The following is a 27,126-nucleotide window of genomic DNA, read 5'->3' as shown; positions in this document are numbered from 1 at the left end:
ATAGACTTGCAGGATTTCTTGCTAGGTCCAAGAAAACCAAGCTCTAAATGATTCCTATATGCCATATTCAATGAGATCTGGAAGCTTTCTCAAATTGAGGCAGGTCAGGTTTAAGGCAGATAGATAAGGAAAATATGGAAAATGCTTTAGCTGTTGTCGATAATGTCATGAACACTCTGTCCAACAGAATACATACACCTCACAATATTGTGTCATCTGTGATTGACATCATTCAGAATAACATGTCCGTTTTATAATATGGGCAAAGTCAGCCGCGTTCCATCATGCAGTTGGGTTGGACATTGCAAATTCTGAAAAATGTCTTAGCCCGTTGGAAATACACAAACAGTAGTGAATTGCTTGCTGCATTTAATTTGACCAGGGAGCAACCGACAATGGCTAAAAAGGAAGTAAGTTACACCATGCTTAACATTGAAAAGTTAGAAAAGCTGCATTTCACTGTAGCAGAGACACCATCAACAGTATGATTAGGACATGGGGTTATAAATCTGCCGATTTACACCTTTCATTTCTCCAAATGTTAAATACATTTTGCTGTGGACAGATATGAGCGGCTAGAAGATAGCTATATTAAGGAAGAGTGGGCGTTTTCTTTTGAGTTCAAAGGTATGAACGGTGAAACAGAGGTCTTTCTGAGTGGAAGTGAATGTGAGACTACTGTTAGTCATTCAATGATTTGCAAGTAGGTGTCCCTTCATGGCTTTTGCAATGCAGAGGTCGCAAACTTGGCATGCTTTCTGAAGGGTATTCCTATCAATTTGATTCATCTAGCATTTCATAATATTTCGAATTGAAGTTATGTGGTTCTGAATGATCAGAGTTGCTGTGGAATGAGGCCAGGAATTGCCTAAACAATTTCAATTTCTCAAGAGGTAACTTGTTGTGGCTGTGTTTTATTCTCCCCCACACAAGAGATAAGAGTACCTGACATGTGGCCTCACATTGCTGCTGCTAATGTAAATTTTAACAAGCTGAGCAGACTAAAGGCGCTATTGTTTCAAAAACAAGTGGCATTGACATCAGCCAAGGAGGCCTACAATCTCTACATAGTGAGATCATCAGCCGAGATACAATCCTTATTAAATACCAACTTCCCCAAACACTTTGGAGAGCTGGTCTGCAAGATTTGTAACCCCTCAAGCACTGCAGGGATTGTACACTTTTTTAAGGCTGTTGTTCTGGATTTATTTTCACCTTCCAGAACATCTTGGGAGTCATTCCTTCAGCTATCCATTCACTCTTTTCAAGTGCGTTTGGCGGATTTCCTATAATTTTGGCGCTGATTGGCAGAAAAATGCTACTGCTATTAATAATATGCAGTGGATGTCCTTTCTCAGCTAAGCGGAGTGATGGAGCTACCACCAGCCCAGCTGTGTCGTGACCGCATAATGCAGTACTTTGGCACACTGTTGATGGAAGAACTGGAGCAGGATTAGTCATTGTCATTCCGGCCAGTTCTGTGGTGCGTGCAACCTGTCTTTCATTGCATCTGGTTCCTCATTGAATGCACGCCATTAGTGTGTCTTACTATACAGCCAGTGCCTTCTGTGGCCAAGGAACTGTTAATGTTCATTCACGGTTGTGCCCCATGAAACTGAGGATGATTCATAAGGCAACTTATGAGCCACCACTTGTGAACTACTTGGCTCCTTCGATGTATGCACAATGGGCCGTGCTGCCTATGCAGGTGATCCTGCATCTGAGGCTTCTGCACACTTCTGCTCCATTGATCCTTCTGCCAATCTTGTGATTGGCTTGTTATCTTCTGATGTGAAGTCCTTCCTGGAGGTACTGACAATCCTGTGATTGGTTTGTCATCTGCTAATGTGAAGTCCTTCCTGGATGTACTCCAGTTTGATGACTTCAGAGACTTTCTACAGGACAACACATATTGTTGAAATTTGACCATTGACTTTTTTCAAAATACAAATTGCCTTAAATATTCAGCTTGTGTTTGGTCTGCCTTGCTTGTCGTGGTTGACATTATGGCGGTCGTTCTGACCGCGGCGGTTGCCGCCCGCCAAGCGGTTCCCGCCGAAAGACCGCTCCACGGTCAAAAGACCGCGGCGGCCATTCCGGCTTTCCCGCTGGGCCGGCGGGCGACCGCCAGAAGACCGCCGGCCGGCCCAGCGGGAAAGCCCCTTCAACAATGAAGCCGGCTCCGAATGGAGCCGGCGGAGTTGCAGGGGTGCGACGGGTGCAGTGGCACCCCTCGCGATTTTCACTGTCTGCAAAGCAGACAGTGAAAATCTTTGTGGGGCCGACATAGAATTACAGGATTTTTAAAAAAGCTAAACGAATTAATAGACTGTGATTTCACAATATTTTCCAAGTATGAATTATGGTAAAGGTACCACTGACACAGCCTCAAATTAGCTAATATATGTCAAAAATGCATACTCTGTGCAAATAATTAGAGTATTATGGTCGATTCCAATCAGAGAAATCATTTCAAAACTGGAGCACCGATGGAAATCAAAAATAAGCACAAAAGTTTGGTCCTAAAGTGAATAGCAGCTGTTAAAAAATTAGGGTGATTTAGCAGGTTTATCAAAGGGAAATTGACCCTTCAAACAGAGGGAAACAGACTCTTTTATGGTTTAGGATGTAACGTTATCCTTCCCTAACAGACGTTTAGTTAAACAGTGATTGCGTTACATTATACTGATGATCAATTGGTTTAGATATACACACATCAGAATGACAATTGCTGAACAAATTGCCATTAAAATCCCCAGTAGTTAATATTGAGCATTAATATATTTGACAGTCAGATATTCAAGCAGAGGTGCCCCCATGATCTCCAGGACCATTTTCCCGGACTTTGTGAGTGCGGGGACGCCATTTTACGCATGTACTGAACATAGGTCAATACCTATGTCCAGCTACATAATGGTAACTCCAAACATAGGAATGTTTGGTAGCAAACATGTTGGAATCATACCCCAAGGCTTTTGAAAGTATTGGTTGTATGATTCCATGCACTCTGAGGGCTCCTTAGAGGACCCCCAGTATTGCTATTTCAGCCTTCTGAGGTTTCCAGGAAGCCCCAGTTGCTGCCACCTCTCAGACAGGTTTCTGCCCTCCTGTTGCTTGAAAAGCTCAAGCCCAGGAAAGCAGAACAAAGGATTTCCTGTGGGAGAGGGGTGTTATACCCTATCCCTTTGGAAATAGGTGTTACAGGCTTGGGAGGGGTAGCCTCCCTAAGCCACTGGAAATGATTTGAAGGGCACATTTGGTGCCCTTCTTGCATAATCCATTCTACACCGGTTCAGGGACCCCTAGTCCCTACTTTGGCGCAAAACTGGAGAAAGGAAAGGGGAGTGACCGCTCACCTGTCCATCACCATCCCAGGGGTGGTGCTCAGAGCTCCTCCAGAGGGTCCCTGGGTTTTGCCATCTTGGATTCTAAGTTGTCAGGGAACTCTGGGAGCATCTGAGTGGCCAGTGCCAGCAGGTGACATCAGAGCCCTCCCCTGATAGGTGCTTACCTGTTTAACTGACCAATCCCCCTTTCAGGGCTATTTAGGGTCTCTCCTTTGGGTGGTATTTCAGATTCGATTCAAGATTCCTCCAGGAATCCTCTGCATCCTCTACTTCACCTTCTCACCAAAGAAATGGCATCTGGACCTTCCAGGCACTCTACAACTGCAAAAAAAGAAGCAAAGACAACTTCTGAAACATTATATCTTCAGCTCCTGCCAGCAACTGCAACTGTTTCCCGGTTGTGCATCCTCAGAGGACAGCCTGTCTTCAGCCTGCACCAGAAGAGCAAAGGATCCTCCTTTGGGGTGAAGGAGTGACTCCCCTGCTTTAGCAGGCACCTACTGCATTGACTTCCGGCTGTGTATATCCCCTCTGAGCTGCGTGAATCCTGCATCACGGGTGGTAGACTGAAGCGGTCCTGACTGTCCTGATGTCCTACCGTCCAACTTTGGTGGAGGGAAGAGCTTGCCTTCCACGCAAGAAAGTACCCCCATGTACCACGTGTTTTGCAGTTGCCTAGGCTTGTTGGCATCCCTCCATGAAGTTCTTCATGCACCGTGCAGCTCTTGCCCCCAGCACTCTATCCTGTGATGCTTATCTTTGTGAGTGGTTGTACAGCAGTGTGGGAGCCTTTTGCATAGTGCTGCGTGGGCCTTCTTTTCCACCTCCTTTGTCCCTGTGCTTTGGGACTCCTGTGCACGCTGCCTGGTGTTCTGTGGGCTCTCTGAGTTGCTGAGATCTCCCTCTGACTTCCCCTCCTGGGTAGAGTCTACCTGGTCCTTCCTGGTCCCAGGCAGCGCCATTTTCCACTTGCCACAAGCTTTGTGTGTGCCAAGGCTTGTTGGCGGACTCCAGCAACTCAAACCAGACTGCGATCCTCCTTACAGCGTGGGACATCACTTGCACCAATCAGGAACCCAAATCCTTCTTCTTGGGTGCAGTACTGACTGTTCTTCTTCACAAGTGGTTCTTCTGTTGCACCTTCATCCGGGTAAGAAGGGGCTCCTGTTCTCCCTCAACTCTTCTGTACTTCTTGGACTGGGTCCCCTTCTTCCACAGGTCTTCAGGTCCAGAAATCCACTGTTGGTGTCTTGAAGTCTCTTCTGGTTCTTGCATAATCTTCTTTCTTGTGTTTCTGTGTGTTCTGGGAAAGTTACTGTGTTTTACTCCTGTTTCCCTTGGCTCTGGGGGGGTTCTAGTACTTACCTTTGGTGTTTTCTAGTGCTCCCAGTGCCCCTCTACACACTACACTTGCCTAGGTCGGAAACCAACATTCGCATTCTACTTTCTTAGTATATGGTTTGTGTTCCACCTAGGACCATTTCTAACTAATGTGATTTTCACTAATTGCACTTTTTTCTAACTGTTTTTACACCTTTTCTTGCATACTAAACTTACCTGCTAAGGGAGTAGAGTCTCTATGGTATTTTTGTCAACGGGTCACCAAAATAAAGTACCTTATTATTGTAACACTGAGTATTTTCTTTCATGTGTGTGAGTACTGTTGACTACAGTGGTATTGCATGAACTGTGCATGTCTCCCATATAAGCCTTGTCTGGCTGCTCAGCTACAGCTACCTCTAGAGAGCCTGGCTTCTAGACACTGCCTACATTTCACTAATAAGGGTTATCTGGACCTGGTATTAGGTGTAAGTACCTTAGGTACCCACTGCAAACCAGGCCATCCTTATAGTAACCCTGTTTTAAAATTCATGATGATTGGCTGTGTGCTTCCTAATACACATTGAGTAATTTGGCCAACTCTGGGCATGCTAAACAACAGTTGGTCAGATATATCAGAAAGTTAAGCGCCTGGACTCCTGGAAAGCTCTCCCTCTTTCATAGGGTGTTATTCTTCTGAGAGTTGTTAAATGTAGACAGGTGTTTGGGTCCTAGAATCAAAGGATATTTAATTTTGGGAAACCCTTTTTACTAAGATTCCCATAGTTAAAAGGACAGAACATTTTTCCCATACATTTTCTATCCAGAACTGTGACGACCATGATAATCTGGTTGTATCAGTAGGTGAACATTTGCTAGGAAATGTATCCCTAATAGATATTTTGATTTTAAGAGTACGAAGAGGGCTTTATATCTATTTAGAACGTCTTGTGGTTGTTCTGATGAGTACAAAGAAGTTATGTCAATTTCATTCTTGACCCAATTCTTGGCTATACTTGTACTGAAAAATGAAGTATCGGGGTCCAAATTACTGTGGTAAAGCAGGCAGGCACTCAGACTAGTGAGGGACTCAGGATTAATCCAAGAATATTAAAATACAGTAGATTACCAGAGCTGGATGGTGAGTTGTTAATAACAGAATCAACTGTGATTACTTCCACAACTCGATTTTTGTTAGACAGTACACATTTTGTCAAGAGGCAGTCTTTACCAATGAACATTTCTATTTAAGATTGAACTGATTGGAACCAAATTCTAGATGTAGCTTCTCTATGTTTTTGTTTCATAATGTTACTCAATGTAAGATGACACGTATAATGTCTCAACTTAAAGCACTGGTCTTCAGTAAAGTCACTTGATTATTTGGTAATGATGAGTTATATATCAGAGTGTCACTCATATTTAATGACGGGCAGAAATAGTTCTAATACCAGTCAAAATTGGAAATATTGGAGGCATGTGATCTTAATCAGTTTGACCCAGGACAGGAAGCAAATTCAAAGTCAGTAGTTTTGGAATAGAAAGTCAGTACTTCAAAGTTGCAGAATTCTCAAAGGAGTTACTTACATTGAATTTGAAAGATAGGTTGTCAGAATAATCTGAAAGGATTGTATAAAGTTCATCATCAAGCTGTTCACTTACTTACTTATGCCTATTACCCCTCCTGGGATTCAAGTCATCATCTAGGACTCTTCAGCAATCTTTGTCCTCTGATTTGCTTTTAATCTGTCTTTAGGTGTAACCCATCTCTTTGCAATCAGCCTTGAGGCCATGGCACCAGGCATTTCTTGGTCTTCCTCTTTTCCTTTTCTCTTGACAGTTCCAGGTCAGAGCTTGCTTGCTGGTGTTTGATGCAGGTTTGCAGAGGGTGTAACCTATCCAGCCCAACGTGTTTTCATGATTTCTTCATGAGCAAGGTGTTGGAAAGTCTGCTGCCATATGTCATTGTTGCTGATGTTGTTTGCACAGAGGATTTTGAGAAATCTCCTCAGACAGGTGTTGATGAAAGTTATGGACTTTGTTTGTGGCAGCCACTGCTGTCCTCCAAGTTTCTGCTCAATACAGAGGGACCAATTGTACATGGGCGTTAAAAGGTCTGATCTTGCTTTGAAGCATTATGTCCTTGGAACTTCAAATCCTCTTTAGTTGAATGAAGGCAGACCTTGCTTTGCTGATTTTTGCATTGATGTCTGTGCTGCTCTGCTTATTAGTGACACTGCCCAAGTAGGTGAAGGCCTTAATCTCTTTCAGCGCATCGTCTTCTAGAGTACCTGCAGTTGTGCTGGCCGTGTTAGCCTTCAGGATCTTTTACCTATGTATGTTGAGGCCAAGTTATGCTGATGTGGCTGCCATATTGTCGAACTTCTCTTGCATCTGCAGATGGCTATGAGAGAGTAGGGGCAGATTGTCTGCGAAGTTCAGGTCATCCAGGTGCATCCAAGGTGTCCAGTGGATCCCATTTCTTCTGTTAGCTGTGTATGTCTTCATGATCCAGTCTATAGCCAAAAAGAAGAGAAAAGGCAAAAGCAAACATCCCTGGTGGTCTCCAGTCCTCACTTGTAAGGCTTCTGTGAGTTGTTCTCCATGGACTATCTTGCAAGTCATTCCCCTGTAAGAGTTCCTGATGACTCCTACAAGTTTATCTGGCACACTGTAGTGGCAAAGTTTCCAAAGGGTTTCTCAGTCCACGCCGCTGAATGCCCTCTCTTAGTAGATGAAGTTGACATAGAGGGGGTAGTTCCACTCCATCAACTGCTCAATGATGATGCAGTATTGCAATCTGGTTTGTACAAGCTCTATTATTGTGAAAGCCAGCTTGCAGGTCTTGCAAGTGCGTGTCAACTTGTTCCTTCATTCTTTTCAGGATGCCTCTGTTGAACACTTTACCTGAGGTTGATAAAAGAGCTATCCCTCTGAAGTGTGTGCAGTTATTCAGGTCACCTTTCTTAGGGATCTTGATGCGATGTCCTTCTTTTCAGTCTGATGGCACATTTTCCTCTTCCCAGATCCTTCTAAATATAGGGTAGAGCATGTCCATTGATGTTTCAATGTCTGCCTTCACTGCCTCTGCAGGAATAAAGTTCCAAATGAGAGTGTAACCCACTCAGAGAATCAATGTTGTCAGAATTCCATCAGTTTGAAATCAAGCGTGAGGTCATTCAAACATTATTTTCAAATAGATTAATTTATTTATAGTATCAAAACAGCTGTTCTTCACTATGTGTCTAAGACTTTTATGTTTGTGTCTTCATCTTTAAGTTTCAAGATTTTTCATGTGGAATGCTACAACATTCAAGTTTTGATACTATAAATAAATGAAACCTAATCGAAAATAATGTTTGAATGAACTCACGATTGATTTCAAACTTGTGAAATTCTGACAACATTGATTCTCTGAGTGGGTTACATTATCATTTGGAACTTTATTCTTGTTTTGGGGAAATTGGTCCATACCCCTAGGTTAACCCACTGAAAAAGAACTGGGCATTCACCAGGACAGGAGATCTGGATCGTCAAACTTAGTGCTTTGACACTTAGGACCCACCTCTGCAGGAATGTTGCCTTCCCATTTCTCAGGTGTTTGATGGCTTGCCGTATTTCCTTCTTGGTTGGTCTGCTGCAATCGATTGGTAAGGCCTTGTCAGCTGGCTGCATGTCAGGGAGACAATGCAGCACGGGCTGGTTCGGCAAAGTGCACTTCCCATCTTCATTGTTGGTCTTCCATACCCATGATTGTCTTCCCATCTTTGTCTTTCTGGCTTGCTCTATCTGCTGGAGAGTTTCTTTGTTGTGTAGTCCTTTCACGTTTCCATGGCTTGCTGCATCCGGAGCTTCTTTGGCAAGGCCATTGATGATTCTTCACTTGTCTGCTCTTAAGTTTCTCTTTGCTTCCTTGTTTTGGTGTATTTACCTGAAACCTTTACTTCTCCTGTTTAGTTTGTGGTGAGTGCAGCTTTCTTTTCTGTGGTTTGGATTTTGCAGAGAGTCTTGGTGAAGATCTATTCTTTATGCTGGTTTTTTCTTGGGACATGGTACCTTCTGCCAGGTTGATGTCACTGTTTCTTTCATCTTCTCCCATTTACTTTCTACTGGGTCTTTATCATCCTCTAGTTCTTGCAGGACGTGAGACTTGTTACTGAGGGTGACTGAGTATTCACTCTGTCTCTCTGTATCTTTCAGGAGGGTGATACTGTTCATCCTAGCCATAAATGGATTCTATATCAGGTAACTGTTAGTCTTGTGCTAAAGGGCCGATAGGCAAAGTTATGGCACTTATTAATGCAGCAGTAACAATTCTAGGTCTCTGCTTCAGTACAGTAGTTTCATGAGAGTTGGCCCCTATAAGTACAGTACCCATGTTAGAAATGCTGGGTAAGCAGGATTTAATGGTCTTTTGTTTTCAGTGCAGAGGATTAAAGAATCGATGATTATTACTTTGAGAAGTGGAGATACGTTTTGATTACATGGGGAGGAAATATATCACCAGCTTTATCCTCTCCTTTAATTCAATTGCTTGGCCCATCTTGAATACAGTTATTCTATTTAGTTCAGGTGATCATGATATAAGAGAGAAGGTTACAGTTGTAAAAAAATAAAAAATAAAGGAAAAGCAGAAAAAGGGTAAAATGGAGACAACAGTACTCACTTATGAGTTCAGTACTCCTCCAAAGCCGTGAAGAGAACGAGGTTGTTGATCAGTGAGAAAATAATTGTAATTTGAGCCCACAAAATATTGTGTTTAATATCCAATTATGGTGAATAAGAATATGAGGATTCTAATCTATGATTATGGCAAAAAGCATACCATGAAGCTTGAAATGATAATTGAGAAAAGTCTTTCAAAATGTTTGTGACTTGCTGGGGTGCATATATATATATCTTCCGTTAACAAAGACAGATTTTTCTTTTCCAAGAATTTTAGGTAAAAAGGATTCTAAATAAAGGGCTAGAGGTGTTGAGAAAATCTTATATCAATGTTAACCAGAGAAATTGGTCTGTAGTTTTTGCAAAGTTGTGGGTCTTTACTTCTTTAGGAATGAGGCATATAAGTGCAATGGTAAGTATCATCTACGTCTTTAACAGTAACTTGAAGAGCTTGAGCAGTGCAATTTTACCACCTCGGGTAATGTTAAATGGATGCTTGTCATGAGAACTTTTAAGGATATGTGCTGCTTTTGGTTGGAAATGTAGCAGCATTTTTGTCTCTAAAGTAATAAACATAACATAACATAATAGGATGCACAAAGCAACAGCAGAGCACAATTAAAAAGGGCACAAAACAACAAAATACAATGGTACAACACAACGGCAAGAAATTGCAAAAATGCAGCTCAAAATCACAGCAACATAAAAACAATAGTGCACATCATTACTGCAACAAAATGCAACACAACAAATATACAGTATAGTTTGTTTCTTATTTTGTTTTGCCTTTTACAGGATCATTATGACTGGGGCCTTAGAGCGATAAAATCGGTATTGGTTGTTGCGGGCTCCCTGAAACGAGAAGACAGAAGTCGACCTGAGGATCAGGTATGATCCATTTTTTCAAATTTTATTGTTTCCAATTCATAAATAATGCAATTGGTGATTCCCTATGGGATTCGGGAGTGATGCCCTTCACAGTCACGTATGAGGTCATGAGCAATGCATCCAGAGGAGTTAAACATTTCAGAGATTTTCAAAGATTTTAAAACCGTTTTGCAGTACAAAACATTAATTAGATTGAAGAATTTTTGGGGCTGGATGTATGCCTTCCTAGAAGATAATATTAATGTTCCCTAACTATTTCTGTTAATTCACTGGGTTGTATGATCTGATGCCCGAACCTGTGCATGGCATAATAAGGCAAAAGTCTTTGTTGCAAGGAGGGTCATGGCTGATGAAGAAGGTAGATGATTGCCTTGGAGTTAGAAATACTTTGCCTCTGGAAAGTAAGGGATATTGGTTTTGGAGGTATTTTGCATGAGTTTGGGATGATGGTGAGAGTATCTGAGGAATAAGGGGGGTATTAATGCTTGCAGTGATGTCTTGCTCTGGGGTCTGGATTGTGATTTAAAGCCTGACCATGGTGCAGTTGATTTATACTTTCCTGGATATCTGATCTGGAGGCCTCCAATGGGGATCAATCTGGAGGACCTGGAGATGTCTACATTGGGTGGGGTTAGGAGAGCTGAAACTCTCTGAGGTTTTCACTATCAAAGTATTTGGAAGTATGGGTGATGTCTCATGGACTTGGAAAGATGTATGACACCTAAAAAGAGAAGTGATATGTACCTTTGTGGAATGAGGAGCGTGTACTGCCGACAGTTCATCCGGTGGCGGAAGATGATAAATGGCTGAGGGGGCTATGCAATATGATGTTGTCTTTATAGGGAGTGTGTCTGAGAAATGGGTGTGATGTCTGCATGGAGGTCATGCCTGCCAGGGAACAGCTTGAATTTTGACAGCATACTGGCCTGAGTCAGAAATAGATGTTAATCATGTTTGATTGTGGGGGCAAATGCAAGTTGAGGAACACCTCATCTGCTGGGGAAGACAGGGTGGTAATTCATGGCTTGGGCTGCTTAGGCAGTTCTTAGTCAAGTCAACATTTTTCCTTCTTTGAAGACTTATTTTTTCTTTGCATAAACTTAATATCATCATAAATTGATGTGATCTTACATTCATCCAAACTACTCAATTAAAATAATTAGGTAGTCGGGAAAAAAGGACTCTACCAAAATTAATGATCTATTATGGAGGAGTTCCCGCTTTGCATAGATTTCTTAATTGCAGGTCTGTGCGTCACTCCCTTCTGATCCATAGACTAACAACTAAATGAGCAGAGAAGGGGTTGTGGTGAAGGAACTTGAGAGGGAAAGACAGGATAGGGTGGGTCTAAATCAGAAATGGACTGGGAGCGAGGGTTTTTTCAGGATAGCTGCATGCCAACCCTTCTGCACCCTGTCCCAATAGGGACCACAATCCTAGTCAGGGTGAGTCAGTTACTCTCCCTAAATTAACCTGTGCTCAACCTCTGGTAGCTTGGCGCAGAGCAATCAGGCTTAACCTAATCCCTTCTGTGCTGATGATGGAACCATTTGGCCCTCACCACAAGACCACCAAATCACTCTGCTGTTTACAGTAGGGGTATTTTTTTTTCTAAAAACAGCCTAAGGAGCTGGGAAAGAGCTTTCCCTGCTCCTAAGGCTGGTTTTAGTTTTCATTGAAATGACGAGCATTGCGCTGACGTCATTTCAGTGAAAATGAAAGTAAAATGAGCCGATCGGCTCATTTCACTTTCTTTCCCTCGGTGCTCAGGGAGCTATCGCAGCCCCCGAGCACCGAGGCAGATGGAAGAGGTATCATTTGAAAGGGGAGATTCTTCCCTTTCCAATGGTATCCCTCCCTAATAGATCCCTGCTTGGGGTTCACCACAGGAAGGCGATCCCCAAGCAGGGTGGCACTCACAAGACACCATGGAGGGGGGGAGCAGCCCCTTGAGCAAGGGCTTCTGCTCCCCCTAATGTTTTTTGAGCAAATCAGTCTTTTTGCCCCTCCACCCCCACTATAGCCCCCAATCTGACACTCCCTCAAGAAGGGCAGAAATCCCACGAGGCCCCAGGGAGATTGTTCTTTTAGCCAAAGTATGCCCCATCCCACCCAAAAAATGAGCAAAATCTTTCAACCTCTCCTGGGGTGCAGATAGGGGAAATAGCCTCTGATTTGCACCCCTGGAGGGCAGAAAGCCCTTACCCCTCAGGGAATATTTTATTAGCCAGAGTAGAGGTGGAGGTTGCCCAGAATGGTATTAGCAATGCCCCAATCCCCAAAAATGAGCACAGTCTTTCTGCCCACCCGGGGGGCAAATTGGGGCCATAAACCCCGATCTGCCCCCTCAAGGGGCAGAAAGCCCACTATGCCCCAGGGAGTTTCTTTTTTTCCAGAGAAGGGGTAGGGGCTGCCCTGAATGAGCTTGGCAATGGCCCCACTCCTCCCAAACATTTAGCACAGTCTTACAAAAAGAGTGATTTGAAACAGAAATGACAAAAAGTTAACAGTGAAGGGTTCAGTCTTTGTGGATGAAATCATCAGGGTAGCTGATACACCATTTGGAAACACAAGTCTGGCGTCCTTGCACCATAGTAAAATGGAGTTCGGTATCAGAAATGTCAACAGGGTGTATCAGTGACACACAAGCGAACCAATCAGGAGAGGTTCACTTCCTGGCAGTGGGTTTGTCTTGGCATCTGTTCCTACTGGATGTCTGGGTGGACGTCCACGTTTGCGGGGGTTCTTCTGCTACAAAGGGTGGTGTATCCCAGGCATTCCCTTCCCCTGGCAGGGCCTCAATGCCACTAACAGCCACAGATGTCGAGGGGCCTGATGTCTCATTGCGAGTGGAAGAGCTCTGATGTTGGGTGCCAAACCTACTCAGGGTAGTGTTCATGTTCCTCAGCACCCCAGCAATGGAAGCCATGATAGCATTTTTGGCCTGCCACTGCTGTATGGCTTTTTGGTGGTTGTCTCTCTGCATCTGTCTGATCTACCCCATCATGGTCAGTACCTGGCCTATCATGCCTTGGGAATTTCAGTAGGCTCCCAAGACTTGGGGGATGGTTTCCTGGTCAGTTGTGTCCCTTGGAGCACCCATTCTCTGGCCCACACCATCCCTCCCACGTGCCCTACCTCCACGTACCTGTGCCCCTGGCACCGTGTGCCCACTCCCACTGATGGCAGGACCATTATTGTCAGGGGTGACATTAGGAGACTTAGGTACCTGTCCTGTGGGGCACACGATGGAAGAGACTGCCCTTGGAACACAGGTTTTGGGGCAAATGGTGGACCGTGATGTAGTTGCAGCAGGGCTGGGAGGAGTCGTTGTGTGCAGGGTGAGGCTGACAGCCGTGGACTGACTAGCTGTCCCTGATGGGCCAGTTTCGTCCTCAGTATCCAGACACCCAAGGTTGTTTTCCTCATTGGAACCTTCATCCAAAGGGGTAGTGTCAGTCTCAGGTGTCCTTTCCATGTTGGGGATGGCAAGGTTACCTGTAGAAGAAGTGGAACACATAGTTGTTGTAAATGATGGTACAAGTGATGTATAAATTAGACAACTATACATTGTATGTGAGATGCACAAACTGCCTTTATATGATCTCCTGAAATTACAATGAGAGCTTTTACTTAATCTAGTTTAGTGCAATGTGGGACACAGAGATTTGCAATTGCATACAGCATAATCCAAGCTGTTGGAGTATGTTGGTGTTTAAATGGCTTCTAACACCCTCATATCGTATCTAAGTAAAGACATGACAATATATGTTTCTCTTCTACTAAGGTGTATGGCATCATTGAGTCAACTAGAAGCTGAACAGTGCACAATGGTGTCAGAGCTGCAACACAATATAAGTGTTACAATTTGATCTGGGCCTCTGCCTGGATGTACTGCAAGTGCGTACAGTTTGCTATTTAGGTGCCCCCCAGGGGAGTATTTGACAATTTAGGGAGCTTTTCTCTCAGTCCAGGTTGGTATGGGGACACAGCTTTAGCTGTGAATTACTTGTAATGTTACTGGTAGTGGGCCATTGCATAGCTGTCATTGCCATGAACTGTTAAATGGTGGACCATTCAGGATGGATTACTTTGATTGTTAATTTCACATGCAAGGCATTTCAAATTTAGTGCACTGTTCTGGTTTTGTTAATGGTGGAACAATGCCTTCTGGGAGTTGTAGTGCTGTCAGTTCTCCAGACTTCACATGCCCTTCCCAAACACTGGGGCCCAAGGTGACTTTACTTGACATGTGGCATGCCAGTTAGGGGTATTAGGAGATTTGGACAGAGGGGTGGTGGGTGGTTTGGTCATTGGGGTGGGGAAAGGTGATGAGTGAGCATGCAAGACAAAACTGTTTGGTGACATGAATGTTGTTGTGACTTACCCAACTCAACTTACCCATGCCCTCAGGATGCAGGATGTCCAAGACCTTCTCCTCCCATGATGTGAACTGTGGGGCAGGAGGTGGGGGGCCACTGCCAGTCTGGTGCCTGGATGCCATGTAACATACCTTCCCCCTGATGTCGTTCCACCTCTTCTGATGTTCTCCCTTGTGCGTGGGTAACTACCTACTGCATTCACCCTGTTGACTATCCATTTCCTGTCTATTGATGTTTGCTGGACCTGTGATCCAAATAGATATGGCTCTCCCCTGACAATTTTGTTCACCATCACCCTCAAATCCTCATCATTGAAACATGGATGTTTTTGTGGGGACATGGTGGTAGTGGTAAAGACGGTGAGGTACTGAAAAAAAGATGAACATATTTTGTGATGAGATGTGGGTGCTGTGATATGAGTGGGTGATAGTTGTGTATTGTGTGGTTTAGAAAATTGTGTGTTGAGAAAGTTTGGGATTTGTGCTGAGTGCAATGTGTAGGGAGGCCTATTGTTTGTTTAGCTAGGTATACATTTCTTTGCTAGTGTCTGGCTGTGAGTGGCTTTCTGGTTGCAAAGGATTGTGGGTTGTGTAGGGGTGTGTTTTACAGTGCAGTGTGTAGGTGTGTCGGGTGTGTGAATGTATGGCAGGTGTGGGGTATTCAAACTCTCCAAGATGGAGTAATGTTCTGAGTGATGTGAGTTCAGACTACCGTGGTTCGCACCACTGATGGTTTTCCGTCATGGAAGAACTGCTCTTGTGATTTGTGGATCGTAATTAGATCAGTTCATTTTTGTCGGGCTGGCGGTGCTGGTGGTTGAACCGCCTTTTTTCCGTCAGCCATGTCACCAACACATGTCCCAATAGTCATGAAGGAAATGATCAGACATACTTTGTGGAGCTACTCATCTGAGTCATCTTCTACCTGTAAACAAAGTCTGTACACTTATATGGGCCAATGTAGCTCACAGGACTTACCCACAGACAACCCCAGGTGCCATACCAACACCTTAATTAAATACAATGTACACCTGTCATGTGCATGAAGGCTACATAAGACATGAGCAATCTTACATCTGTATATGAACATTACAATGCATTAACACACTTCTGAGCTTAACATGATAGAGACATTCACATTGAGGCACGCCAAATGACTGACCACATACGCCATTCCAACAACATGTGAAGGTGAACTACCACACCTGCAACACAATTAAGTCAGTACAAACAATGGGATTCCATACCAAAAGGCTTCAAAACATATCCACAATATCAAAAGTCTGTGGCGGTCATTGCAGAGTGCCGCGGAAGCACCGCCAACAGGCTGGCGGTGCTTCATGGGCAATTCTGACCGCGGCGGTAAAGCCGCGGTCAGAAAAGGGCAACCGGCGGTTTCCCGCCGGTTTAACCCTGCCCCAAAGAATCCTCCATGGCGGCGCTGCTCGCATCACCGCCATGGGGATTCCGACCCCCTTCCCGCTATCCTGGTCCTGGCGGTAAAAACCACCAGGAACAGGATGGCGGGAACGGGTGTCGTGGGGCCCCTGGGGGCCCCTGCACTGCCCATGCCACTGGCATGGGCAGTGCAGGGGCCCCCTAACAGGGCCCCATAATGATTTTCAGTGTCTGTCTAGCAGACACTGAAAATTGCGACGGGTGCCACTGCACCCGTAGCACACCAGCAACTCCGCCGGCTCCATTCGGAGCCGGCTTCATCGTTGCTGGGGCTTTCCCGCTGGGTGGGCGGGCGGCCTTTTGGCGGTCGCCCGCCCAGTGGGAAAGTCAGAATGACCGCCGCGGTCATTTGACTGCGGTGCGGTCTTCTGGCGGAATGACCCCCTGTATGTTTCAGTTGCATCATAATGTTGATATATGGCTGTACCTAAAAATGTACACATGATGTTGGCAAAAAACAGTATAGATTGTACCTATTACTAAGATGTTATGGCTTATTTAACATGCCCACAGCACACTGGAACAGGAAATTGCTGTGTAGCCACTTACTATCCAGGGAACATGTACAGGGTACTAATTTTCTGAGCTGTCATATCAAACAATGATATGGGTTGCACTAGGAGTCTAGTTATACTACCATGGTTTAGTACATGCAGGATGTCCATTCTGATGAAACATCACAGGTGCCAATGTTTAGTCTTCACTTGCCAATGTGGACACCTCCACAGGTCAAAGTAAGTGTAGCAAGTGTGGCTAGTGAAATGTCAAATTGAGATCAAAGCCACACAATAAGTTGACACTCATTGGAAACCCTGGGAATTGTAGGCATGTTCTCTACTTGTCACACTCTATGTTGCAAATAGAGATGGATCAAGGGGCTTTTGAATGGACAGAGGGCAAAGAACAGGACAACTTATCATCTGGATATTGAGAGTATGGATCTGTAGGTGGCAAGGAACAACCACCAGGATAATAAGAGCAGTATAGTGGTACACATATGACACAGTCACATGTGCATCATCATATGCTACTGTACAGAAGGGATGACCAAGGTAAGTAATATGTCCCTATACACAATACAATGTGCACACCTATGTACAAATGTTGAGGATTCTACATCTAGGTGTTCCTAGAAGATATTTAACCTTTTGCACTTACCACATTGTCACAGCTCAGAGTCTTTCACATCATACACTGACCTTACAGAGGAATGTAAATGAGTGTAGTCAGTACTCACCCCCTTGTGGCTGCTGTGCAGCCCTCAAATGCCCATCCACGTCAGGGTGGGCCACTGTCAATATGCGGGCCATTAGGGGGGTCAAGGTCTGACTTGGGAGGACATCCCCAGCTGGGCTTCAGCGGTCGTACAGGCCCAGCATCTCAGGTCCTTCCACCACTTTCTACAGTGGGTGCTTTGCCGACTGTGGACCCCCAGGGTCCACGCTTTCTTGGTGATGGCACACCAGATCCCCTTTTTCTGATGAGCATTGGGACCTGCATGGTTGACACAGACAAGAGGAGAAAGTCATGTACTCATGCTCCATTCCAAAACAAGTATGGTGAACAATCAAGTTAGTGCAAGTAGTCAAACATACCCTTCCTCACACTTCAAGCTCTTTTTCACGTCACCCTCTGCAGTCAGGCCATGTGTGAAGTGGAGTCAGGCCAGGCATACAATATGCATACCCAGTAACAGATTTTGGCTAGAAACATATGTCCAGACCACAAGTATGTCCTTAAAATGGTACATCTCTAAAACTATTTATCACACCAACATTGATGTAAATGCTGTAATATACATATTTGGATCAGGGTACATACATCACACACAACCTACTATGTATCACGGGTAACAGTCTTTCAATGCTCATGTGCACATAACCATCTACCCACACATGATAGCTCAATCCTTCCTTTCTGCACATTTCATCTACATCATCACACACTCTACCTTTCACCCACCCATTGCTATTGCATTGAACTTACCTCCTGCTCTGGTGCACCATATATCTATTCATACAGGGGTAGGACCTCTTCCACAAGCTTGTCCAGCTCTTCCGGAGAGAAGGTGGGGGCCCTTTCATCTGCAGGAGTGCCATGATTGCTCCAGAGGCAGTATACAGCAGCTCAGGTTTTTGAGGTCTCGCTGGCAGCAGTGTCAGGAGTCAAGTGAGGGATTCTGCAGAAGATGGCGATCACGTCTGCCACATAAAGGACCATCACCACAGGCAGATGTTGTCAGTGGCCCAAGTCCGCCAAAAGCAGCCATGTGTTCCAATGGCAATGTCCACCGCAGTTGTGACCGCCTACCTCCATGACGACGTCCACCGGCGGAGTCGGTCACTTCATGATGTCCTGTACAGTAGATCAGGCAGCTGCCAGTTTAGGGCTCATATATGTATGATCAAGTTATGAAAGTTTGAGATTGGAGGTGGCTCAAATGGTGCCATGTGTGTGTCCATTTGTGTCTAACACATGTCATAATGTGGTATCCAGGCCGTCTACCATCATTATGGTTTGTGTTGTATGTGGCCTAACTTGTGCATAGCTGTCAGTGTGTTTCCTCATTGCAGACCAATGTGCGTGTGTCTGAAGAATGACATAGGTGAGTGGCAAGCCCACAGATACCGGACCATGGTAAGTTGAAGGTTCCATCACTGGGGAGATTAGTACTGACCTCTGTCTGTTTCATTGGGTATGGTCATTTGGAAGGATAAGGTATGGGTATGTGATGAGGCTTTAGCTGATGATACATTGAACCAATCTGTCTGCCTCCTGGGAAGGTGATAGACTGACATCTCCCTAACTTCTGTATTCTGTGGGTTGGTAGTGAATGACACCTAAGCTGAAACACTGAAGTCCACATAAAAATGTGGAGATATACAATACAGGTAACTTGTGTCACGTCTATGTTACAATCCAAATGCAATATGTTTCCTGGTTGTCGAGTACATGTGTGATGACCTTAACAAAGGTATAAAATTGAAGAGGAATATTTTGGTACACAATTTGTCATACGTGACAGTTGTATATGATTGATACATCACACTTACACAGGATCTGTCGGCAATAGCACAGTATCTGCCCCCCCCCGGGGGGGGGGGGGCAGAAATCCCACTAGCCACCAAGGAGTATTTTTTTTCACCAGAGTAGGAGTGGAGTCTGCCCAGAATGGGTTTGGCAATGCCCCCCCCCCAACAAAATGAGTGCAGTCTTTCTGGGGACAATAGCCCCTGATCTGCCTCCCCCCTGGGGGCAGAAAGCAGATAGGCACCACTGAGTATTTGTTTTCACCAGAGATGGGGTGGAGGCTGGGCAGAATGGGCTTGCTATTGCCCCCACCACCCCCTAAAAATGAGTATAGTCTTTCTGCCCCACTGGGGAGCAGATATGGACAACAGCTCCTAATCTCCCCCATGAGGGGGCAGAGAGCTCACTAGGCACCAAAGACTATTTTTTTCTTTGGGTAGGGATGGCAGCTGCCCAGAATTGGCATGCCGAGGCCCCCACAACTCGAAACAAATGGGCACAATCTTTCAGCCCCCCTGGGGGAGCAGATGGTGGTTATTACATCAGATTTGCCCCCCCCGGGGGGGCTGAAAGCCCAATAGGCATCAGGGATATGTTTATAGGCATGTCAGGGAGCAGCCTCATAGGCAAGGGTAGCTCCCCCTTTTAGGGGGACACATTTTGGCTGTTCCTGCCCTCTTGGGTGCAAATCAGTGATAATTTTAGGTTAATCTCTCCCCAAGAGGGCAGAAAGCCACTAGATACAGGGAAAAGTTTCTGTGTGTGTGTGTGAACTGGAGTTTGGCTGATGGTCTGTGTGTACTGGCATTTAGCTGGCTGTGCATGTACTGACATTTTCCAGGTGATGTGTGTGAACTTGCACTTGAATGGTGGTGTGTGGACTAGCGCTTGGTGGTGGTGTGTGTAGACTGGCGCGTGCCTGACAGTGTGCATGGCCAGGCACTTGGCTGGTGGTGTGCATGGATAATGCTTGGCAGACGGTACGCGTTAATGGCGCTTTGCTGGTGCCAGCACAAATTTCCTACCACCCAGCATTCCCCTTGGTCTCCTGATAAAATGATCACACTTGTCTGGGTGCCCAAACTAGAGTCAGCCTAAAAACATATAAAAAATGATTTTCTGAGCACACTTTGGTACCCTCTTGATCTCTACCTGTTTTTGGGCCTCCTCTGTCTCAGGCACTTGGTCCACCCACACTAGTGAGGTATCATGTTTATCAGGAGACCAAGGGGTAGTGCTTGGTGGAAGGAAATGTGTGCTGGAATGGTGATCCCACACAAAAATGTGAGGAAAATTAGATGTTTTAGCTAAATTTGTGGTTTGAGGTTTGCAAGGGATTCTGGGTAAGAAAATAATTGAGGATCTATGCAAGCCACACCTCCCCGGACCCTTCCAGGTTTCTAGTTTTCAAAAATGTGTGGGTTTGGTAGGTTTTCCTAGATGGCTGCTGAGCCCGGGAATAAAAACGCAAGTTACCCCCTTGCAAAACCAGGTTGTTTTGTGATAGATAATTTTGATGTATCCACAATATGTTTTGGGCCATTTCCTATTGCGGGCACTAGGCCTAACCACACAAGTGAGGAACCATTTTTATCAGGTGATCTGTTGGAATGCTGGGTGGCAGAAGTTTGTGGCTCCCTGCAGATTCCAGAACTTTCCATCACAGAAATGTGAGGAAATTGTGTATTTTAGTGAATATTTGAGGTTTGCATGGGATTCTGGGTAATAAGATATACTGTGAGCCATACAAGTCATCCCACCCTGGATACCCCTAGGTGTGTATATATTTTTTTAAATGTATAAGTTAGCTAGGTTTCTTTTGGTACCGCCTGAGCTAGGATCCAAAATCTCAAGCTACCAACATTGGAAAAAAGGGTACGTTTTTGATTGAAACTGCACTGCATCCATGTTGTGTTTTGGACCATTTCCTGCTGCGGGTTCTAGGCCTACCCACACAAATTAGACACCATTTTTATGAGGAGATCTGGGGGAATGCTTAGTGAAAGGAAGTTTGTGCCTCCCCTCAGATTCCAGAACTTTCCATCACAGAAATGTGAGTAGACTGTGTTTTTTAGTCAAGGCTTGAGGTCTGCAAGGGATTCTGGGTAAAAAAACGTGGATAGAGACAGGCAAGCCAGCACAATATGGATAGGTGTCTAGCCTTAAAAAATGTACAGGTTTTGTAGGTTTCCATAGATGCAGGCTAAGCTAGCGCCCAAAATCCACATTTAGGCACATTGCAAAAAAGGGTTAATTTTCAGTGAAAAAATTTGATTTGTCAGCATTGTGTTTTGAGACATTTCCTGTTGCATGGACTAGGCCTACCCACACAAGTGAGATACCATTTCTATCAGGAGACTTGGGGAAATGCTGAGTGGTAGGCAGTTTATGGCTCCCCTCAGATTCCAGAACCTTCCAATACAGAAATGTGAGGAAAGTGTGTATTTTATACAAATCTTGATATTTGCAAGGGATTCTGGGTAACAGAACCCGGTGAGAGTTACACAAGTCACCCCACCCTGGATTCCCCTTCGTGTCTAGTTTTAAAAAATCTATAGGTTTGCTAGGTTTCCCTAGGTGCCAGCTGAGCTAGGTCCCAAAATCCACAGGTAGGCACATTGCAAAAAAAGGTCAGTTTTCAGTGGAAAAATATGACGTGTCCACATTGCATTTTGGGCCATTTCCCGTTGAGGGCACTAGGCCTACCCACACAAGTGAGGTGCCATTTTTATCGGGCGACTTACGGGAACACAGAATAGTAGAACAAGTGTTATTGCCAATTGTCTGTCTCTGCATTTGTACCTTCCAAATGTAAGACAGTGTATAAAAACGAAGTTATTTTGAGAAATGCACTCCAATTCACATGCTAGTATGGGTACCCACAGATCCAGAGATGTGCAAATAACTACTGCTTCCAAACTCTATATCTGGTGCCCATTTCAGAAGTACATAGGTTTCCTTGATACCTATTTTTCACTCTTTATATTTTACTAAATGAATTGCTGCATACCCGGTACACAATGAAAAACCATTGCAAAGTGCAGCTCAGTTCTTGGCTCTGGGTACCTTAGGTTCTTGGTGAACCTGCAAACCCTATATATCTCCACAACCAGAATGGTCCAACAGACACAACTGTATATTGCTTTGAAAACTCTGCCATAATTAGAAGAAGTTATAGATAAAAACGTAGACACTAATAGCTGTTTGTTTCAACTCAATTTCAATATTTATTCATTAAATTTTTTTAGAAATTTGGGCAAGGTCAAAATACATCTTTAAACACTAGCTCATTATTTATAACTACACCTAGAAGAAAAAAAAGCAAGCCAATGTCACAAACGTAAACTGGCAGGATGGGGGAGGCTGAAATAACCCCAAAATAGAGAAGATGAGAACAGCAAAATCAAGCAGTGGTACAATCTAGCCCCTCTGGCACATACAATAACATCTTCCATCCAGCTAGTCAACTCTGACCAGATTCGGTCCACTCAGCACTGCTTCCTATGTCCATTGAGCTTATATAAGCTCACTTCCATCCCATATATAGTTAACAATCTCGCCCTCCAGTTTTCCAGCGTCGGGTGCTCCTCTCTTAACCAGTCAGAGACGATAATCAAAGTATCGCCAAAGCCATAAATATGAAATACCTTTCCTTATTTCCCCCTCATTCTCTGCAGAATCCATTACCCCCAGTAGCACTAGAGCGGGCGAGAGACAGACCTGCCCCTTAATGATTGTGCTAAGAAACTGTTCCCTGCCTGAAGCAAGGGTTTCAGTTTGGGACAGGCAAAAACCATATGTATAATTTCAGCATCTGCCCCCCCACAGCGGGCGCATTTCCCATTGGAGCCACCCCATTTAGAGACCATGGCAAGTGTATAATACAGATTAAATAATGTCTTATAATGTTGGGTCCTTAAGCTCGCCATGAGGAAAGTCTTTTCTGCCATCTCCAGAGATTTTTCCAGCCATACCCCAACGTGGCTTAAACTCGTACTCCACTTTTCATTCTGAAGGGCAAGATCATCATGCTGTGTTTCTATCAATAGACTATAGAGTGCTCCTATCCTATCCCTATGGCTAATAGCTTCTATTATCTGGATTTTATCCATAGGGGGAGTGCCTTTTTACGATGATGAAAACAATCCCATACTTGCAAGAATTTTAAAAAAATGCTTCGAGGGGAGATCATATTGGTTCTGTAATTCCGTAAAGTATTTAAACTGAGTGTTATTGTATACATACCGACCCTAATTATCCCACGTTGTCTCCAAGTATCTAGAACTGGGCAAAATAAAAAACGAAGAGGGAAGTGTTGTCAAGACTAGTGGAGTATAAAAAGTAAACCTTCCGATTGGAATCCTTTAACTGCACCCATACCGTGTATGCTCCACGTAAAACCTTAAATCTTGTTCTTTTGAAATAGCTAGGTTCTATGCATCTTGCAAACCAGCCTTTACCCTCCATACCCAGCATCATTTCAAAGATAGCTCCACCCCTCTGTGTCTCCAGTAATTAAAACATTTGTATGCAGCAGAAAACATGCATAATAATATAACATAAGGTGAGGGACCGCCCATGAACCCTGGGACCTTGGGAGGGTCATGTATTTCATAGCCCTTCTGGGTTTAGTGTACCTCCATAAAAACTTACTGCTGATTGCCTCTAGCTTGGCCAGCCAGCTTCTGGTAAACTCTAAAGGGATAGATTTGAGTAAGTATAATACTTTGGGGAGCATATTCATTTCTAGTACATTACAACGGCCCAGAAGGGAAAAATTAAAATAATGCATTGTATCTAGATCGCTTTTTATTTTAACCAGCAATGGGGCCATATTTTTGCTCCACCACCTGATCGACTGAAGCCGTGACTCTGATGCCTAAATATACAGCTTCTTGTACAACCCGCTTGTCTTTGATACTAGTCTGACCTGAGCAGATAACCTGAGTCTTTTCCTTGTTTAATTTGTAGCCCAAGTATGTACCGAACAGTTTAGCTAACCTTTTGATTTCCTGAAGGGCTCTCTCTAGATCAGTTGTAATCACAGCCACATAATCAGCATAGGCAAAAACCTTATAGTTCTCTCCATAAAGAACAACTGGGTTAATATCTAAACACTCCCCCAGTTTAGTGAGAAAGGGATCTATGTATAATGCGAACATCAGGGGTGAACAAGATCAACCCTGCCTGGTGCCTTTAAAGATAGAAATTGCTTCTGATTCTGACCCTCCTAACCGTGCCCGGGCTTTAGGGACTTGTACATGACTTTGACAGCTGTCAAAAGCCTTCTCCAATCCCCTTCCATTTCAAAACCTCCCATAAGAATGGCCCCAGACAGCCGGCCAAACATACTTGTACACTGAGGGGGAGTAGTTTTCTCCCCTTCCGTCCATGTCATGCCAGTGGCCCCGCCCACTTTTGCAGAAACAACATAATAAACTGAGTTTATTATGTAGTTTCTATAAACGTTTTATAGCTCCTGCTGTTGACGGGGGTGACGCTTCTCCGCCCTAGTGGCAGGGCATTAGGCCCTGGAGCTTTAGCTGTAGCCAAAGACCTCATAGCTTCATGTATTTCTTCTAATGAGACTGGGGTCTCTAATAGATTTTGTTCCAATTGACTAAGCCTAGCTGATCTTAACCCCCTAAAAATTCCACAGCTGCTCTATAATCGCTGGCTGCTTGTTCTTGAGTGCCGGAGTATAACTCATCATAAAAGTGACTGAAAACTTTAAAGATCTCCTCTGGTTTTTCAAGTAGGCTTCCATGAGAATCTTTAATAGCCACTATGTCCGTAACTGCCACACTTTCCCTAATCCATCTAGCCAGAACTTTTCCAGTTTATTCCCTATATTCATAGAATTCAGCCTTGAACATCTAATATCTAACTGCAGCTGTATTGCTAAAATGCTGATTAGCATTAGCTTTCAAAACTGATATCTCAGCCTGGGTCGTGGTAACCTCTTCCCCGGTCCTTATGCAATGAATCAGTTTACCCTCAGCCTGCCTAAGCTGTTGATAGAGGCTCGTGAGTTCTGCCTCTCTCACCTTCTGTAGGCATAAGCTAACGCTCAATGTCTCTCCTCTGACCCCTGCCTTTAGTGCATTCCACACCAGTGCCATTGAGGCAGTATCTCTGTTAACCTCTACAAATTGCTTTAACCAAATGCACATATGGTCTAAATAGATCAGTTCAACTAATAGCTTTTTATCAAATGTCCATGTTTGACAGGGCCTGTAAAAATGAATTACCTGCACAACCAAGATTAAAGGATTATGGTCAGATCGGATCCTGGGGAAGAGTTCTAACTCTGCTTCAGAGGCTAGAGCTGCTGTGGTAAAAAAAAAAAAATCAAGGCGTACTGATTTATTGTGAGGGGAAGAGTAGTAAGTGTAGCCAGGGTTCAGAGCTCTATGTTTTTCCCAAACATCAACAAGGGCATAATCCTTTATCAGACTCTCTAAGGCCCTAAACACCTTTGGTTTGCGACCTTGATAACTATCAAAGCTAGTTGGACCCTTCTTAACCTCAAAATGAATATTAAGGTCACCACAGATGTTTTAAGGAGGTGGCCAGGCAGCTAGTTCCAGGTTTAAAGCCTCAAGTGTTTCGCCTCGTCCAAATTTGATCCATATTTACTGACAAGAGTGAACCTGCCCCCCAACACTACATTCAAGAATGACCCAACGACACCCTTTATCTGCCAGGACCTAGGGTGCCAATAAAGCTTCTAGCCATAACTTCCACCCCGTGTTGTCACTGTCTGCTGTGTGTGTAGGCTAGGAGTGTCAGCCCTAACTCTTTCAATACATCCTGCTTTCCCCAGGGAGTGTGGGTCTCTTGAATACAGACAATGATGGTCATTACAACCCTGGCGGACGGTGTTAAAGCGGCGGTAAAACCACCAACAGGCCGGCGGTAAAAGTTTTGGAATCACGACCGTGGCGGAAACCGCCAGCAAAGACAGCCACTTTAACGCTCCGACCGCCACGGCGGTACAAACAAACTGCTCGGCAGTCACCGTCAACAGACAGGCGGAGGACAATGTACCGCCCACATTATTATGACAGGCCAATCCGCCACCTTTTCCGAGGCGGATACACCGCAGATAAAAACACGGCGGAAACATGAATTTCGAAGGGAAAACGCTCACCTCTACACACTCCATGAGGAAGGAGGACACCATGGACCCGGAACTCCAAATTCTCCCTGCGATTGTCTTCCTGCTCCTGTACCAGGAGCACCAACGCCGGCGGCGAAGCCCACGGTGAGTACTGCACCTACGACACAGGGGAGGGGGAGGGAAAAAACAGTGACACACACACTCAACACCCCCACCCCCACCCACGACAACACACACACTAATACATATTTATACATTATAGTTACACCCCCAACCCCCCCGGAAGAATGCAAAGACAAAAGGAAATGAGTGTAACCATTGTAATATATCAAAAATCAGTAAGCAAAAATATACATATATACACTATTAACAAAATATACACCAAGATTATTAGTCCAGGTATTGCACCGTTCATAGTCCGTGGACCACTGGTCCCAAAATGCATGGGCGAGGCCCACACACAATACCAGATCAAAACAGAGAGAACACTGCAGGGGCATCAGATAGAAATTCAACAGGCACCTCAGGGGGAAGGGAAGGGGGGGCACCTCAGCCGGATAAGTGCACGAAGCCATATCCACGAGGGGCCTCCATGCCCATTGATGTATCCTGGGGAGTGCAAAGCCACAGTCTCACAAGTCTCTACAGTGGGTGGTTTGCCCACTGCTGCATCCTGGGGAGTGCAAAGCCACAGTCCCACAAGTCTCTACAGTGGGTGGTTTGCCCACTGCTGCATCCTGGGGAGTGCAAAGCCACAGTCTCACAAGTCTCTACAGTGGGTGGTTTGCCCACTGCTGCATCCTGGGGAGTGCAAAGCCACAGTCTTTCAAGTCTCTACAGTGGGTGGTTGGGCCACTGATCAATCCTGGGGAGTGCAAAGCCACAGTCTCACAAGTCTCTCCAGTGGGTGGGTT

General features: G+C 44.7%; 1 protein-coding gene across 1 annotated transcript in view; it reads left to right on the top strand.

Annotated features, from left to right (window-relative positions):
• The window catches only part of LOC138283610 (dynein axonemal heavy chain 11-like), a 2,790,563-nt gene that overhangs the window by 1,339,686 nt on the left and 1,423,751 nt on the right, over window positions 1-27,126 (top strand). The window contains exon 41 of the mRNA XM_069221547.1: window positions 10,128-10,220. Coding sequence (XP_069077648.1) covers window positions 10,128-10,220 — 93 coding nt within the window. The remainder of the gene's footprint in view (window positions 1-10,127; window positions 10,221-27,126) is intronic.

This window comes from Pleurodeles waltl, chromosome 3_1 (genome assembly GCF_031143425.1).
Source record: "Pleurodeles waltl isolate 20211129_DDA chromosome 3_1, aPleWal1.hap1.20221129, whole genome shotgun sequence".
Taxonomy (NCBI): domain Eukaryota; kingdom Metazoa; phylum Chordata; class Amphibia; order Caudata; family Salamandridae; genus Pleurodeles; species Pleurodeles waltl.
The sequence above is the reverse complement of the archived record's forward strand: the minus strand, read 5'-3'. Positions and strand labels throughout refer to the sequence as shown.